Source organism: Marmota monax, unplaced genomic scaffold, assembly GCF_021218885.2.
Source record: "Marmota monax isolate L192 unplaced genomic scaffold, Marmota_monax_Labrador192_F-V1.1 WCK01_AAM20220418_F8-fsc00291, whole genome shotgun sequence".
Classification (NCBI taxonomy): Eukaryota; Metazoa; Chordata; class Mammalia; order Rodentia; family Sciuridae; genus Marmota; species Marmota monax.
Window position 1 is genome coordinate 1,271,363 of NW_026693329.1, and position 18,007 is coordinate 1,289,369.

An 18,007-nucleotide genomic window follows, 5' to 3' on the forward strand; every position below is an offset into this window, starting at 1 on the left:
TACGCAATGGTACCTGGCCCTCTCATTTTATTTTGAGACAGGGTCTCACTAAATTACCTAGATTGGACTTGGGATCCTCCTGTCTCAGCTTTCAGAGTTGCGGGGATTAACAAGCGTGTACCACCATGCCTGGCTTCGGGATGACATTTTCTGCACGCATGAGAGAACCCACCTAGGACTACAAAGGAAACCAGAAATGTTGTGTTGCTTATCAAGACAGTATCTCTAAATGTGCGATGTAGTAATTAGCATGCAGCCGCCTGATGAGCGCCTACAACCATCCAGACCTGGTTGCAGCTGCACTGGAGGCGGGGGGGGGGGGGGGGGGGGTTGCAGGTGCAGCCACAGTGTCTGCAGCGCGGTCTGTGTCATGGCCGTGCCTAGGCGGAGGCCAGGCGCCGCAGGGAACTGTACAGCCTGCAGTTTGCAGAGAGGCTGGGGGAGACGAAATTGCCAAAATCGCCACTGGTTCCTCATCGAGTTCCCAGACCCGACTTGGAACCTTTGGAGCTCCATGAGGAAGACAGGGGACCTTGTAAGGGGCCAGTAGCACCTTTTCTGTGCTCCTCAAGGGGGTCTCAGTTTTCTATCATCAGCAATGTCATTGGAGTCCCTTTGTTAGACGCCAGATCCCGTCAAAGGGTCAAAATGACAAAATTTAGTTTAAATATCTTTGATGGCTTTATTTTTCGATTCTAGAATCAGGCAACACTTTATTCCGTAAAACAGAATAAAAGTGTTCCAATTGAACCCAGCAGAGGAGGTTGATGTTACAGGCAGAGAAAGGCTGCAGAAAGCAGAGCCCAAACAAAAACAGATTGGGAAGCGACTTGCCTTGTAGAGGGAAGGCGGGGTGGGCAGAGGAGACAGAACAATGAAAAAATAACTGGTTAGTTAACATCATATATATATATATATATATATATATATATATATTTTTTTTTTTTTTTTTTTTTTGTGTGTGTGTGTGAAAGGATTAAGGCCGAGAGAACTTCATCGTCATGCAGATTAAAACTGGGTGACTGGGGAAAAAAAAGTGGGAAGAATCTCTCATATTCCTGGTTTCTTGGAAGCTCAGATAAAAAGCTTGGTTTCAGATTGCGGACATTGAGCTTTGGCAGGAGTGACTCCATTTTGGTTTTTAGTCTGGTCTCGGAGGGTCAGTGCAGGAGCTGAGTCCCAAAACGATGGCCTCCTGTGATGTTTACCCAACACCTGGGTTCCATCCAGAGCCCTTCTGGACCATGCTGGGTTGTTACAAGGACCATAGAGCCTGCCCTTGCCCTTCATTGGGTCCTTGTCTCCTTGGGCAGGCTTCCTGTGGGTCTGGGGAGCAAGAGAGTATCCTGTGACCTGGGCTTTAGTTTCCTGGCCATGGTGGGAGAACAAGGGCCAGGGATCAGCTGCATCACCAGAACTACTCATGTGGCCATTAGAGATGCCCAAGCCAGGCCTCGGGAGAGTCCCGGCAGGGTCACAGGGACAGGAGGAACCCCCCTTCGCCTCACTTCTGGGCTTGGCTCGGAGCCCCCCTTGGCTGGCCTGGCAGAAAGCTGACATTTCCTGTCCTGAGGGACAAGCTCAGCTGGTGCCCTGAGGATGACAGCTCTGTGCCCTCCTGCTGAGGTGGCCCTGCTGGGACCGGTTAATAAGGGGTGTGTGTGTGTGTGTGTGTGTGTGTGTGTGTGTGACCGCCCCGCCTCCAGGTCTGAGGCTTCTCCCTGTGACAAGGTCAACAGCATTCTGAGGGGTATCTCAATTGGCCGTCAGGAAAACTGAGACCACAGGGTGGCAGTGTCAGAGAGGGTCCCTAGAGGGGGAGGTGTCTTGGGACTGGCTGCAGCTCTACCTGCTGTCTTTCCATGTAGGCCTCAGGGCACTTTGAGGGGCTCAGAAGCAGACTCCTCGGTCCTAATTCCCTTCTCTGCCTCTTCCAGGAACCTGACCCTGTGCTGAAGGGTCCCTCTGGGAACTCCAGACCCAGGTGGGGGGGTGGAACTCAGAGGGATAGGTAATGGGGAATTGAAAGTGGGCGTTGAAGGATGTGTAGGAGTTTGAGGGCAAATGGAGAAGAAAGATCTTCCCGTAGGGGATCTGTCCTGTGCAAGGGGAGGGTGCACAGGCCAGATCTGCCCAAGTTGTCTGTGTGTCCTCTGTGGAGCCTTCTCTGCCCGCCCTCCCCTCTCCCTGGTACGCTCAGCTCCAGTCCCCGGTCACCCGTCTGGCACCTGGAGTCCCAGCCCAGCCTCAGGGGCTTTATCTGCTGTTCCCATTTCCACTAATACTCGGTTCTCACATTTTTTTTTCTCATTAAGGTGTCCAGTCCAACACTTCCTCCTCAGAAGCCTCTGGAGTGGTCCCACTGGTCCCTGAAGTCACCCTGGTTCTGTCTTCTCAGTGCATTTTGCCAGTCTTGCGCCACCCCAGGTGTTGGCCCCAGCATTAGAATCTGCCCAGAGCAGGGACTCCCCCATGTGAAGGCCGAGTGGGACCCGCTGCAGCAGGTGGAGAGGTGGGGCATGCCTGGGCCCAGGCCTGGGCTGTACTCTCAGTTCCCTGCAGTAAAAGGGGGCGTGGTGATGGGCCCTCTGGGAGTCACCCTTTCTTCCTGGCCACCTCATCTCAAAACTCAGCCTCCTGTCCATGCCAGATGGACCCCAGGGCTCCCGGTCGTCTGTCAGGCCTTCCCAGGGGATATTCTACTCCGGAAATAAGGCCAGATTTTAAAATGGGGAGGAAGGGAGGGAGGAAAAAAAAAGAGAAGCTAAGAAAGCCACCATCTCTGTGTTCTGTCAGCAGAGTGGGTTGGATTTTGGAGGCTGTAGCCCTGATCCTGCAGGTTTTAGGTTGGTACAGCTCATTGGGGAATAAACTCAGCCCCCAAACTGGGGCCTACCTTGCTGAGAGCCAGGTGGGCCCCAGGGGATCTTGGTGAGTGGGGGCTGGAGCACAGAGGGGCCAGGGACAGATGGTAGGCCTTGCTCGGTGGCTCATAGATTGGTGACCTGGGACATGGCTCCTCTACGCAGCTAATTTCCTGCCGTCAAACATGCTGGTGCCATCCCTCTTGAACTCTCTCTGAGAAAATGAGCTGAAGCCAGGGATTCAGTTCCAGGGGCCCAGGAAGGTACTAAAGGAGGAACAACAGAGAAACCTTGACAGGCTTCACGGGAGGAGCATCCTTTGAGGTTTCTAAAGCGTACCTTGAGTTCTGAAAGGCAGAGAAACGCATTTCAGGGCGAGGGGGCTGGCTTGTCCTGAGGCCCTGAGGTGTGGATGTTCCTGAGATGTTGAGTGTCACGTCAAAGAAGAGTCCTTCTTTAGCTCTCTGCTCATCCCCACTGTCCTTTTCTTGTTGATTCATAAGAACTCTTTGCATATGCGTACATGAATCCTTTTTTTTTTTATCACAAAAGATTTATCATTTGCCTTTTATTTTATTTATGATGGGTTTTTGGTAAGCCACACCATAAACATTTTTATTTTGGCAAAATTTCCAGTCTTTTCTTCAGCAGTCTTTCTGGATCCAGGTTGCCGCTTGTCTCTTTGATCTCGAGTCCCCTGCTCTTCGGTGCACGTGCAGAAAATATCTGAGAACTTGAATTAAGTGGACATTGGAAAGATGACAGCTGTGTGAAAAACAGAAGCTCTGAGATCTTTGCCCACCTGGGTCACAGATCCCTTTGGGGTTCCTTCCCATCATGACTATCTGCTCACTCCTTCCTGCCGGAAGTGGGGGTCCAACTGAGGCCCCGATCTCTGGAGTGAGGCAGGGTCTCAGATGACAACAGGGGTAGGCTGGGAGACGGGAAGTTTCCGCAGGGGAATCACAATATACTGACTCATTGCAACCTCGTGAGATAGTATTAACTTGATTTAGTCTGATTTTTTACGGGTGAGAAAATCGGGGTCCAGAGAGGTAATGGGATTTACCCAAGGCCACGCAGAAAGGAGCACAGATAGGACTTGGATCCAGGACCTTCTGTGGCAGAACTCTCTTACGGCTCTCGAGCCCCTTGGGATCAAGTTCAAGCTTGCTAATAGGATACCCAGTGCTTTGGGGGACCTTGGTTTCTTTCTGCTGTCAGTGTGACACCTTGGGCCCCGTGCCTGCACACAGTAGGCATTCAGGAGTGTTCCCCTTCCCTGTTAGGATGACAGTGATGTACCCCTGCCTGTTTCTGTGCACCCTCACTCCAGGACCCAATCCCTTAGGGTGCTGGGGTGTTGCGATGGCCCCCCCCCCCGATTTGCAGACTAGAGCAGGGAAGCTCAGAGGTGGAGAGAGCCTTCCCCAGACGCAGCGTGTGAGGAGCTGAGCCAGAATCTGCTCCCAGATCTGAGGGACTCTGAGGGCCCTTCCGAGACCCAGGGTGACCTGAGTGGCTCTTGGCTCCTCCCCTGGGCTGCGGTGGGGCTCAGTCTGGGCTCTCTCTGTTCCTGCTCACTGCTCCTGGGGTCACTGACCTTCCTCCAGGAAGCCTTCCTGACGTCTCCCCACTGGGCTAGACACCTCCCCTGGGCTCCCGAGGGCTCTGACGTGGCTCTGACCAGCTGCGCCGTGACCGCTAATTTCCTTGCTGTCTGCCCTGCTAGGCAGGGAGTCCCGCGAAGGCGGGTGCCTGCTGGTTCCTCTTCAAGTCCCCAGTGCCCAGAGCTGAACTTGGCATTGAGCAGGCCTTCGGGAAGGGTTAGACAGAGAGAGGCCAGAGAGGGGCAGAGACATGTCCCAGATCACCCAACAAGATGGAGCCCCACGAAACCCCCCAAAAGCCTTTAGGTGCCCCCCGCTCCTAGGATTCAACAAAAGCCCAGGAAAGATGACTGCAGTAATCATCCCAGAGAGGGCACAGAGGGACCTCTGTCCTCTGTTGCTCCCAGGGGCCTGGGGCCAAGGACACCCTATCTCCCCTGCCCCCACCCTCTGCAAAGGATGTTCTCAAGATAAAAATACAACCAGAAACATTCTCTGGTGTCTGGTGATGTGACTGTCATCCACTTTGATGGGGCCAGAACCTCTTGCCCTGGCCTCACCTCAGGGCTCATGGGGTGGGTGTCCATCTCTCCTGGCCCCTTGGTGCAAGGCTGTCCAAGAGGTCAGTGGATCCAGCCCCTGTCTCCGGACTATAGATTGCAAAGATCCCTTGCCTTTTCTGCAACCAGCACTTACTGAGCCCCGTCTGTGAGCTGGGTATGTTCTGGGCACTGAGGAGGTTGGCAGCCTGGTTCCTGCCCCCATGAAACCTTGGGACGGGGTCCTCTGGGGGAGGGTCAGGCACATGTCAGCTGTCTGTCAGGTTGGGCCCTCTGTTTCTTCTCTCAGCTGTCACATCCCAGCATTCCCCACTTCTTAGGAACCTGCACTTATTGTGTGTTTGCTGTGTGCCAGACACCAGGGACATGTCTTGGTGGATCCCTGATGAGAGCCTCCTGAGGTGAATGGGGTCTTCCCATTTTTTTTTTTGTTTTGGCTGGTGAGCTGGAGGCTCAGGGAGGTGCCCCGGTAATCTGGGGGTGTCATGCCTCTCCAGGGTGACTTGTTGATGATGATGGTGGCTGCCTCCTGAGCCCTGCTGATGTCAGGTCCTGTCCCTGGCCTTGGGCCTCCCGACACCACATTCAATTTCGTGGGCATATCCTCTGGGAAACCAGGCAGGCGGCGGCCTCATCCCCATTTTGGGAGGAGGAAGCTGAGCCTCAGGAAGGGGAAGTGCCTTGCCCTGTCCCCTGGGTGGTTTCAGCTTTGGTCTCCGCTGCCAGGTTTGGCACAGAGGGAGGTTCGGGATCAGTCCCGCCCTGCCCTCGCTTGCTGGAAACCGCAGGCCAGGCCAGCCTGTCTGGCCCTCTGTCCAGTGGAAGCACTGCCCCCCACCCCCAGGTCTAGCCTCCCTCATCCGGGGTGGTGATCATGACCCAGGAAAGAATTTGGTGAACTTGGGAAGGTTCGCTCACTGTGTGGGTTGTGTGGCCACTGCACACTTTGTGTGGACAAAGAAAATCCCGGACGAGGTGTCTAGAGACCGGGGTTTTTAGGACACTACTTTGCTGGCTCTGCTCTGAGCCTCAGGGCTCCTCTGTGGAACTCACAAGATGAGGAGGTTAGGGCTGGAGTTTTAAGTCTGGAGGAAGCTCCTTCCAGGAAACAGAGGGAGTCAGGAATGAGGTCTTGAGAGCTGGAACTCTGTGGAGGTGGGCTGTTGCCACAGGGCAATAGGGAGCCAAAGAAGGTTCGGGAGGAAGGGCAGGGGTGAGAGGTAGGTCCTCTTCATTTGCTGTTCGTTATTTGGCCTGTCCTAGGCTCTCAGTGACCAGGGGCAAGTGACTTGCCTCTCTGGGCCTTTTTTTCCTCATGTGTTCAGTGGGCAGAATGATCCTCCCGTGAGGGTTTGAATAACTGGTGTCAGTGGCCGAGCACACAGCCCAGGCCGGGTGCAATGTGGGCTTACTCCCTGGAAGGGCGTGGGATCTCAGCCCTGGCCCAAGTCCCCACCATGGGTTCCCAGCTGTGTGACGTTGGTCTGTGGTACAGCCTCCATGAGCCTCATCAGTTTTGAGGGTGAAAGGGCCGGGAGTAATGGGGGGTGGGGGTGTGGGGAATCAGGAAGCCGAGGGCTGTGGGAGGCTTCAGGGGGGTGAAATGACTCACTTGGAGTCACGCAGCGTGTGAGGGGCAGAACTGGGATTTGAACGCATGCCTGGGCACCTCTAAAACCTACCACCGTCACACCTGCCTAGAGGCTTATATGATATGGAGGTGAGTCACCAACCGTTCCCTTAATCCCTAGCCAGAAAAGCCAGTGTGGGACAGTGTGACAAACAAGACATGACTGTTCCCTTGGATGGGGCAGGGCATATGGACCCAGTGCCTGGGAGGAGGGGAAGATTGGAAGTAGCTCAAGGAAGCTGACCTCTTCAAAGTCACAGGGTCCCTTCCCACCATCTACCCTTGATCCTCACAGCATGCTGGAGGAGCGGGGGAAGGCAAGGGGCCCCTTTGACCAAGGGCCACGTTGATTCTAGGGGATTGCTGACACCACGTGGTAGGTGTGCATGCCCAACGGAAGTCCCTGGAAAGTGTCCGTCCGTTCGTATAGCTGTTCACGCTCTGATGTCACCTGAGCACCACCTCATCCATCCATTCCTCTGTCAATCCAGCCCCCCCCACCCCCCATTAATTCATCCATTCACATGCCCACCCTTCCAGCTGTCCACAGCTGGCCCCAGGATGGCATGGGGAAGGCTCAGCAGGTGATGGCCAGGAGCACAGGCTGGGGACCTTTGGAATACTAGGAGAATCGCCCCATTACCTGCCTCTCTAGAATGGGAACAGAGACAGTGCCAACCTTGTGGGGTCGTGAGGATTCCGTGTGTAAAATATCTATGCCCGTGTCTCGCCTGCAGGGGGCGCTGATATTGGCAGCTGTTACTTTTCTCTGAAGACCCATCTCGTTCTGCCCTTGTCTGGCTCTTCGTGCAGGGGGTTGTGGACAGTGCCTGAAGGCTGTGAAAGTGTGGGGGCATCAGAGGCCCAGGCTGGGGGGGCTCCTCCACCTCTCCTGGGGGTCTTGAGTGAAGTGAAGAGTAGTGTAGGTTTGTGTGAAAAGTTCTGACTCTCCCTTTGGGGAGAGCATTGGCCCGAGCAGTAACTTGGGTTTTCCTTGTTCACTTTAGGGTCTTCTAGTGACCGGCTCCTCTCCAGCTGGTGCCTGGGAAATGGCAGCTGCTGCTCATCCAGCCCTGAAGAGTGTCACTTGTCCGCTTAGCACCATTACTTAGAAGATAGAGTTCAAGAGGTAAGATGAGGGTTACTGAGGCAAACCTGTCCGGCTCATCATCCGTCCACCAAAGGCTGATTGGTGGTCCCCTCACCCACTTCTCTGTCTCTTCTTCTGCCCATCCACCCACCTCTCTGACCTCTCATTTACCCTTTATCCATCCAGTAGTTCGACTGATGCACCCACCTCGCTATCCGTCCACACATCCATCCATCATCTATTCATCCATTCACTGACCTGCCCATTTATCCGTCCACTCACTAATCCATCCATACACCCGCCCATCCTATCATTTTCTTACTCATTTTCCCCCACCCATTCCTCTGCTTGACTATCCATCCACCCACTTCTCCACCCACCTAACCCATACGTGTATCTGGTCACCCTATCCGTCCACCTACCCATCTGTCAGCCCGATTTATCCGTCCATCTGCTTGACCACCCACCTGTGCATATGTCTGTCTCTCATTCATGGCTCTGTCACCTCCTCATCCCTCCCTCTATTCTCTGCTTTATACCTTCAGTCTTTCCTCTGGGCAGGGACCATTTCTTGGGTGCCTCCTCTGTGCCGGGCAGGCCCTGGCGCCACCCCTCTGGGCCTCTGGGGTGGTGTCAGAGATGGGGTCTGGGCAAGATGAACCCTCACACAAGGTAGAAAGTAGCTTTGGGCCCTAACAGGGCTAGAGAACCCTAAAAAAGGCTTAATAGAGGAGGGGAGAGGAAGAGGCGGGGCAAGGGCAAGAGTCTGAGAAGCAGACTGGCCTCGGTATGGACAGCCAAGAGGGGAAGAGTCTTTGCCACCTGAGGCCCTGTGAGCAGGAACCCGGGAGAGGGAAGTTCCAGTGTAAGTCATGGGGAGGTGAATTCAGGAAGAGAAGGGACCACGAAAGGGTGTGTTGTTGTCATGGTTACCGCTTGGGAAGTTGGAATTCAGTCCGGCTGGGGACTCCAGGGGAGGCACCCTGGAACACACCCTCAGAGTGATCCATCCAAGGGGCAGGGAGCAGGGGGTCTTCAGCCATCTGATCCTGGCCCCCACTGGCTGTGCACAGGCCAGAGAAAGTGGCCGGAGAAAGCTTTTGAGCAAAAAGACACCGGTGTTGGCTGTTGGAATGGGTAGGTCGACCTTGAAGTGGTGACTCTGGTACTGACCCCCCGGTCCGCAGCACTGGCACACACTGTCCTATCATGGCTGATTCTCTCCTCAGGCCCTGCGTGGGCTTGGTGCAGAGAGCCTCCACTGCATAGATCCCAGATGTCTGCAGGCCATGGGCCAGCACCAAGGGCAGAGGCTGCTGGAGTACCTGTAGAGGAGTCTGTCTGGAAAGGTGATTGGGCACAAGAGAGATCCCTTTCTTTAGATTGGGAGGAAAAAAAAAATGGCAGGTCCCTCCCAATTCTCCATCCCCCTCCACACCCATGCACTGCTCTTACCCGCCAGCCCCCAGCCTCTTCTCTGGCCCCTGGCTCCTAGCTCTGGCCATGCCCCCACAGGGATGTGGAACCCTTGCTATTCCATTCTTTGAGCAAGACCTGGCACAAGAGAGAACTCTGCAGCCCCCAGCCTCTCAGGTCCTGTGGAACTGACCAAGGAACTCCTCTCAGAGCTTCTCATGCTAAGCCTGATGGATAGTGACTGGATTAGAAAGATTTTGCGGCAGCCCAGCACTTGGTGGACCAAAGTTCTGTGATTGATTGGTGATGACCGTGGGTGCTAGCTATCGGGAGAGGTATACAGCAAGCCATCACTGGCCTTCCCTGCATGGACTTGGGGGCTTCCTCATGAGGTTGTGAGTACTTTGTCCCTGGACTTTCAAAGAGAGGGCAAATGGCCACGGGTCCGTGCTGGTGAGGATGTGTAAAAATCTCCACTTTACGGTGTAGGTTCGGGCAGTTTGTCTGTCTTAATCGTCAAACAGATTTTGCAGGGGATTGGGTGACTTGAGACTGGACTGCAGCATTGCCATCATCAGGACTTACAACCTTGGGTGTTGGTCTCACCTGTGTTCCCCAGATTGGAAGTACCACTCCTTAAAGGCTGTGTGACCCTCAATGAGTGACTCGATCTCTCGGAACTTTAGTTTCATCCCGGGAAATTGGGGGGCTAATAGCCATAGTGTTATTAGAGGGATGAAATGAGTGAGGTTATTAGAACTTTTATTTTTTTAAAGTTTTTTTATTGGTACATTATAATTATACAGAATAGTGGGAGTCATTGTGACATGGTCATACACGCACATGACATAATTGAATTAATCTTAACTTTTAGAAGACTGTCTAGCAGATGAATGGTGAATATTTGATAAATTTTGACCATTTACTCCTAACTCTGAAGGGGTCCCTCCCCAACTAGGGTTCTCTGAAGGAGGAATTCTGCTGGTGTTCTCTTTCTGGGACCCCATGTCTTTGCGTGGGCCATGTGGGTCCTTCTACCATCCCCCTCCAGTCTGTGCTTCTCTGTCACCTGGGAATGTGGGCCCGGGCCTTGTCCTGGTTCCTCCCGGATGTTACCGAAACCTGAGGTGCCCAGAGCCTCAGGGACTGGGCATGGGGTGTCCTACTCCATCCGGAGACACCTCCCGGTGACTCTGAGGCCCCACCCTTGGGTCGGGTAGCAGCTGCTGTCTGGTGTCCTCTCTAAAAGCTCCAGCCTGGGTCCTGAGAGGCTGCATCTACAGGAGCCTAGCTGGCAGGAAGCAGGTTGCATGGCTGCGGGTCCTGGGGCAGCTTCACCACCTCTCGCATGGTCTGTGCCCCCTGTCCTCTGCCTGCTGAATTTGCTTCGAACGCCGCCTGTCTGGTTTGAATCGCCTTGTCTGGCTCAGGTAGCAACCCCAGCGCCTCTCCCCGTGGCCCCCATCATTGAGGCCTGGAACTCGTCTGCTGTGTCTGGAGCACCTCCTCCTGGCTCAAGCATTCCTCTGTAACCTCTTTTTTCTCCTTTGGCCTTTGTTTTCCTCCGTATGACACACGGAGCGAGCCTCGTTGCTTGCTGAGGTCTCTTCCAGAAAAAAAAAAAAAAAGAAACAAATTCTCTGGCTTTCTTTGCTTATTTGTTTTTACCATATGCACCCCATTCAACGAGAGTCAGACAGGCCTGCCTACCTCGGGCTGAGGGTTCTGTCCTACATTTCTTAAATTGAGTCCTTAAAGGCTGCAGAGTTTTGTAACCTTGCCGCCACGCCTGTGTTTGTGTGGGGAGTGTTCCATTGGGCATTTGGCAAGTGTGCGGTACCAGGTTCCTACTCCTGAGCCTCTTCTGGGTCTTTCTTGTGATTCTGTGTTCACTAAATACTCAGCCAGGGGACTCTCCACATCTCTAGGAGTCTGTCTCTGATACACAGGCGTGTGCAAGTGCACGCACGCACACACAGACACACAGACAGACGCACACACACACACACACACACACACACAGAGTAAAACAAGATCCCAAGAAGCTAAGGGCTGACACCCTGGGGGTTCCAACTCTTTCTCTACTTGGTTTTGGGGTGTTTCTTTTTGGACAAGAGACTTTGTTCCAAGTCAGTTTCTGGCTCTGAGAAATGGGGAAGCCGTTGTGAACTTGACCTTGCGGATTTTTCTCTGTGTGGTTTTTTTAGGAGGAACATCAACTGAAGTGGGAGTTCCCAGGCCTGTATGACACTGTCTAGGTGGGTCTCAGGTGCCCAGCCCTGGCAGAAATGCCAGGAGCCATTTGTAGCACCCTTGCCTGCCCGGTAGCTGGCCAGAGGCAAAGCCGCTGGCCACTGGGAGCAGGGGCCAGGCTGTGTCTGCCTGGCCTTTGATTCTCTGCGATTCTGTTTCCTGCAGGCCTCCATCTGCTCAGGGCACTAGCTGGAGCAGCCATGACTCGATGGACATCCCTCCAGGCCTCCAGGCCACTCAAACCTGCCCCCTGTGATCTGGCGGCCCCCCGCCGGCGTCTGAGTGCCCCGACCCTGGCCACCTCCCCCTGGAGGGTCCGGGAATCTGGGGCTGAATCATCTCTCCAGAACAGCCCCGGGGCTCCCCACCCCTGCCAACTCCCCTCCTCCTGGCCCAGGCAGAAGGAGCATCTACCAGTATGGCCTCAGGCCTCAGCTCCTCAGACCCAGGGTGAGGTGGTCAGCTGGAGCAGCTGTGGGGGAAGGACAGAGGAGGACAGGTGTTCTCCCGCAGAGCCTTGTTCCGTGGTGGAGCACTTTGCATTAGACGCGAGGGGTTTGAATCTCAGCTCTGCTGCTTGCTGGCTTGGTGGCTTGAGGGCAATCACTTAACCTCTCTGAACCTCCATTCAGGGAGTAGATGTGACAATGGTAGTTACCTCCGTAGGTTGTCAGAAGATGATCTGAGGGCATTAGCTGTGTCTGGTCTCAAGGTACCAAGCTGTTCAGCTCTTGCTGAGGTTTTTCAAGCCTCTATAGCTCTGAGCATCTTATACCCAACAGGCCACAGGGCTCAGCAGCACCGGTCCAGCACAGACCCTGAGGGTGCTTTCTGATGTACCTAGTAGTGTGGCCTTCCTCCTTACCTGAGGTTGGAGGCTGTACCTGGCTCCTGTGGTCTTGGTCGGGAGCTGCGTGGCACAGATGGGCTGAATCCTGGCATTACCACCTTGGGCCTGGTGTCCATAGTGGGTGCTCAGCCATCTGGGACCTTCTGGACACCTCAGTGCCTTTCTGGTTCTGTGGAGGCAGGTATTAGAGGCTCTGTCTGGCTCTGACCTTGTGGCATGACCAGGTGAGGATTGGGGTACACAGGGCCTCCATAGTAGGCCCAGCAGGTCCCAGCTCTCTCCTTTGTCCAGCTCAGCCTAGCAAGACAGACGACTGTACTCCAGATGACATCAGCGGCCATAGGACTAGGCAATGCTTTGACTCCTAGAATGACACCAATTGGCCTGTGTGGCACTGTGGGGCGAGGGGCAAGGGTGGCCCAGCCTGTGCATCCCGGGCCTGAGAGCAGGTTGTTCTGCTGTCCAGGTACCATGAGGTGCCGCAGGGCCTGCTCTGGGAGGGCCTCTATTGTATGCATGATGGCATGTGGCAGGTGGCTCAGAGCTAGGGTCCCCTTCCGAGTGGGCCAAGGGTGGTGAAAGGAGCAGGTGACACTTGTAAGCACTCCCACAGCGCAGGGTAAGGGCCCCGTGGTCCTCATTTCGGAAAGCAGGGCATGGAGAGGCTCCTGGGCTGAGGTCCGGGATAACCCTAAGTTATTCCTGTCTGGATGGCTACCCCTCAGTGCTGCCCATGAGGAGATCCCAGGTGTGGCCTGTGGGGGCCTGAGTGGGCGCCATAGGCAAGGTACACAGGTGTCCGAGGAGTGCTTAAGGTGTCTGAAGTGAGGGGTGCAGACAGTGGGACTGGCAGGTGCTGTGCTAGGCCCTGGGGTGGGTGAGAGAGCAGTAAACAAGGTAGAAAGGGGCCTTGCTGTCAGGGAGCAGGCGGTCTTTGGTGGGGACACTGGGTCAGCACAACCCCGTCTGCAACATTTTGCTATTATTGCCTTTGTTGTCCCATCAGAGGGTCCATTCTGTGGAGTGACAGCTGGGATGGGGGCATCCAGTCCTCCTGGGGTGTGCGGAGGCCTCTGGAGATGAGGGGGGCGTGTAGCAGGGGGACGTCTGGTGGGAGGGCACCCAGCCAGGCAGGTGAAGCGGGGGTTCGAGTGAGGTCGGCCAGGTCAAGGGATGCAGAGCATTCAACAGCATCCTCAGACTCCCCACGGCCACCACAGGGTTTGAGGGATTTGGGCAGCGACCAGGAGGCAGCCCCTGCACGGTCCAGGAGGGTGATGATGGGGACTGAGGCCGTGAAGGTGGGAGGAAGCTTTGGATCTTAAACATATTTTGAAAGCAGGTCTCTCAGTGTCGGGGTCAGAGGAGTTAAGATGAGTCCAAGAGTTTGGGGGGAGGTCAAGGGAGGCCAAGGGAGTGGGCTTAGGATAGGAGGGCAGAGGGGGCTCAGTTGGAGGGGAAGTGGGGAAGCCCTGGTGGGGACAGTGGAGGGGACAGGGCCAGCCACACACCCAACTGTCCTTTTCGTTGCAGGAGCTCTCCCACCTGGAGGCAGCCGGGGGGCGGGTCAGGGCCCCCCCAACCCCGGAATGACCGCGGCCAGCCGGGCCAACCCCTACAGCATCGTGTCGTCGGAGGAGGACGGTCTGCACCTGGTCACCATGTCGGGCGCCAATGGCTTCGGCAACGGCAAGGTCCACACGCGGCGCCGGTGCCGCAACCGCTTTGTCAAGAAGAACGGCCAGTGCAACATTGAGTTCGCCAACATGGACGAGAAGTCGCAGCGCTACCTGGCGGACATGTTCACCACCTGCGTGGACATCCGCTGGCGCTACATGCTCCTCATCTTCTCGCTGGCCTTCCTGGCTTCCTGGCTGCTCTTTGGCGTCATCTTCTGGGTCATCGCCGTGGCCCACGGCGACCTGGAGCCGGCCGAGGGCCGTGGGCGCACCCCGTGCGTGCTGCAGGTGCACGGCTTCATGGCGGCCTTCCTCTTCTCCATCGAGACGCAGACCACCATCGGCTATGGGCTGCGCTGTGTGACTGAGGAGTGCCCCGTGGCCGTCTTCATGGTGGTGGCCCAGTCCATCGTGGGCTGCATCATCGACTCCTTCATGATCGGCGCCATCATGGCCAAGATGGCACGTCCCAAGAAGCGGGCGCAGACGCTGCTGTTCAGCCACAATGCCGTGGTGGCTCTGCGCGACGGCAAGCTCTGCCTCATGTGGCGGGTGGGCAACCTGCGCAAGAGTCACATCGTGGAGGCCCACGTGCGGGCGCAGCTCATTAAGCCCAGGGTCACAGAGGAGGGTGAGTACATCCCGCTGGATCAGATTGACATCGATGTGGGCTTCGACAAGGGCCTGGACCGTATCTTCCTGGTGTCACCCATCACCATCCTGCACGAGATCGACGAGGCCAGCCCGCTGTTCGGCATCAGCCGGCAGGACTTGGAGACCGACGACTTTGAGATCGTGGTCATTCTGGAGGGCATGGTGGAGGCCACGGCCATGACCACGCAGGCCCGCAGCTCCTACCTGGCCAACGAGATCCTGTGGGGCCACCGCTTTGAGCCAGTGCTCTTTGAGGAGAAGAATCAGTATAAGATTGACTACTCCCACTTCCATAAGACCTACGAGGTGCCCTCCACACCCCGCTGTAGTGCCAAGGAGCTGGTGGAGAACAAGTTCCTCTTGCCCAGCGCCAACTCCTTCTGCTATGAGAATGAGCTGGCCTTCCTGAGCCGGGATGAGGAGGACGAGGCGGACGGAGACCAGGATGGCCGCAGTCGAGATGGCCTCAGCCCCCAGCCCCGGCATGACTTTGACAGGCTCCAGCCCGGCGGTGGTGGTGCCCTTGAACAGCGGCCGTACAGAAGGGAGTCAGAGATCTGAGCCACTTTGGGCCTAGGTGCAGCACCCACCCACCCCGCCAGGGAGAGGCCTGGCGTCCTTGGAGGGCTCTGGGTTTTGAGCAGAATGGGCCAGGTGCCCCGGGTTGCAGACTCAGTAGTGTTTTAGTTGTTTTATGTTTCTTCGCAATAGTCTTGGAAGGTTGGCGGGAGAGTGGGCGGCCAGATTGGGCAGCCCCCAGCCTCAGAGGCTGACCAGGCACAGACAGGGCAGGGAGGTGGTCTCCTGCGGTGGGGGGTGGGGAGGGCCCGGCCATAAGAGCCAGGTCCTCTGCCTGAAGATGGAGCTGGGTAGCCTGCCTAGAAGTGGCTCAGCAGTGGGCCCCGCCTCTGTGGTCAAAGGCCGGCAGGCTGCAGTGCACCTTGCTGGTTTTTAACTTGGGGAGAAACACCGGATTTTGGCTTTCTCGATCTTAGCTTGAGTAAGACTGTTTACAAAACAAAAACAAAAAGAAAAACCATCAACATGCAATTGAAACAAAATTCTTTTTTTTTTTTTTTTAAATTTGTGGGGAGGGGAAGAGGACAATTGGAATCCCATTGGCCTGCCAGGATGCAGGTGGTTGGATGGAAGCTCTAGAAGGTTCCCCAAGGTTGGACTGGCCTCTCCCTGTGTTTGGTGGTGGTGGTGGGGGGAGGCCCAAGCAAGCACAGTACTCCAGGCTCAGTCTATAGTGCTTAGGGGTGAATTCAGGTCATGTTTGTGATAGAAGAACCATGTTAATCATCACAATAAAAGCTTTCAAATGTCACTGGTGTGGGGTGGGGGGGGGGAGGCTGGCAGGAAGCCGGTTTGATCTTTCTGAGCTTGACTTTGTACCTCGGAGGTGCGTTTCAGGGCTGGGTACAGGATGGGCCCTTGAGGGTTCACAGCCCCCACCTATTCATTTCTGCTGGCGGTGGGGGGGGAGCGTCCACCCCTGGCACAGGGGAGGGGCAATTGGGAAACGCCAGAGTGGACGGGCTTCTTGTTGGGAAGCCAGATTCCCCACCCTGAGAAGGAAGCAGATCTGTCCCCATCCCCCCCCCCCCCCCCCCCCCCCGGGGCCCACAGTGTGAGTCGTGCCTTAGAGACTTCGGGTTGTCCCACTCGAGTTGTTTCTGTTTTTATTGGACTTGCCTGTCCTCCTCTGCGGTCCCTGTCTCCCCTTCTGAAGTCCCCCACCAGCCCCTCTTGTCCGCCCTGGGAAGGTGGTGGCAGAGGCTGTGCCCACCAGGCCCATGGCTACAATCCTGCCTGCCCTTTCCTCCCCGCGACCTGGGGCTGGACAGGGGAACCCAGGAAGGGTCCCCCCACCCCACCACCAGGCTGTGGTAGGCTGCTTCATGCGAGTTTAGGAAAGGATAGGAGTGGTCATCCTCCTCTTATCCGCTGAGATGGCTAAAGCCAGGTTGAGACATTGGCCGTGAAACAAAGAAATCCTTCTCTGGCTTCAGAGCCTCCACCCTCTTCATCCTCCCCGAGGACAGAGCAATGAAGGGGGTCTAACTGGCTTGGTGCCTGGGGTCGGGGGGTGCTCAGGGACACCCCAGCTCCCGTGCCCTGACATAGGCCTGCCACCATGCGTCCTTATCCTTCATCAGGAAGAGGCTTGAGGCCCCTGGTCACTGGCATTGGTGCTGCCAGCCCTGTCTGGTTCCTACCGCTGGCAGGAAGAAGCGCCCTCCTTCTTGAGCTTCCCCAGGACGGCGGAGGAAGGCCATCCTCCCCGGGCCTCGTCCCTCAGGGAGGCGATCATTAGAAAGCGGGTGTCTCCCCTGCCCTGACTGCCCAGATTGCTCCAACCCCCTGTGCCCCACAAGACCAGCTGGGAGCCAGAAAGCACCGGGAACTCTCTGGCCCAAGTGGGGAAACTGAGGCAGAGAGTGGCAAGGGTGGTGTGCAGTGGGTGGGGGGGTAGGAGGCCGGGGGAAGGCCAAGGCCCTGTGGTAGGGGCTCCTGCCTCTTCTCTCCACTTTCGAGCCACCGAGGGTTGGAACACTGGCTACCACTTCTCTGCAAGGTGCCTGGGGCAGGAGGCAGAGACACCCAGCGCCTCACCCCTCCACCACCTGGAGGTAAGCCTGACTCCAGGCACTCCCCCCGAGCCTCTGACCTTACCCTAACTTCTGGCCTGGAAGCTTCAGCCCCAGACTGTTTTTTTAATATATTTTTTTCCCTCTCAGGATCTGCTGGAGCAACCTCAGCTCTTTCTGGACTCCTGGGCTTGGCCCCTGTCTCCAAAGCCTGGCTTTTCTAAGCCTTGGCTTTGGGGGGGTCTTGAGGGTGGAGTTGGCATGAGAGTGCTTGGTTCTCACCACTCCTGCTCAGATTGCCAGGCTGAGAGATGAGAGGGACAAGGGTGGCCCCTGGGCACTGGGTGCCTGCCTAGAGTCTGTGCCCTGCTTTGTCCTTCTGGGCCAGGAACGGGGGCTCCTACTCCCCGCCTCCAGACCGGAACCCAAGGTCTCTGCGTCCCCCCAGGGTCTGTTCTCCAGCCATCCCTGAGGTGTGGTCATCTGCCTCTTAGGCCCGTCCTCCCAGGTCCACCACACTGGGCCTGAATGGTCAGCCTCCAGCCCCTGCAGGAGAGCAGCCCAGTGCTGTCTTTCATCTCTCACCAAAGGCAAGGCAGATCCATGTTTTTCAAATGCTTCTGCCCTCTTCCCGGTCCCTGTATTTATTTATTTATTTATTTATTTATTGCTTGTGCTAAAGACCAAAATAGTCCCCTCTTTAGTGCACTGGATGCGGGAGGCAGGATGTGGGGAGCCTTGTACGTGTGTGGGGTCCGGGAGACTGGCCTCCCGGGGAGTGTGTGGGGAAAGGAGGTGTGTGTGTGT

At 56.1% G+C, this 18,007-nt stretch overlaps 1 protein-coding gene across 1 annotated transcript in view; it reads left to right on the plus strand.

Moving 5' to 3' along the window:
* The window catches only part of Kcnj12 (potassium inwardly rectifying channel subfamily J member 12), a 37,226-nt gene extending 21,290 nt beyond the window's left edge, over nucleotides 1–15,936 (plus strand). The window contains exons 2-3 of the mRNA XM_046456753.2: nucleotides 7,672–7,793; nucleotides 13,807–15,936. Coding sequence (XP_046312709.1) covers nucleotides 13,863–15,167 — 1,305 coding nt within the window. The 5' untranslated portion in view covers nucleotides 7,672–7,793; nucleotides 13,807–13,862 and the 3' untranslated portion in view covers nucleotides 15,168–15,936. The remainder of the gene's footprint in view (nucleotides 1–7,671; nucleotides 7,794–13,806) is intronic.
* The last annotated feature ends 2,071 nt before the right edge of the window (nucleotides 15,937–18,007 follow it).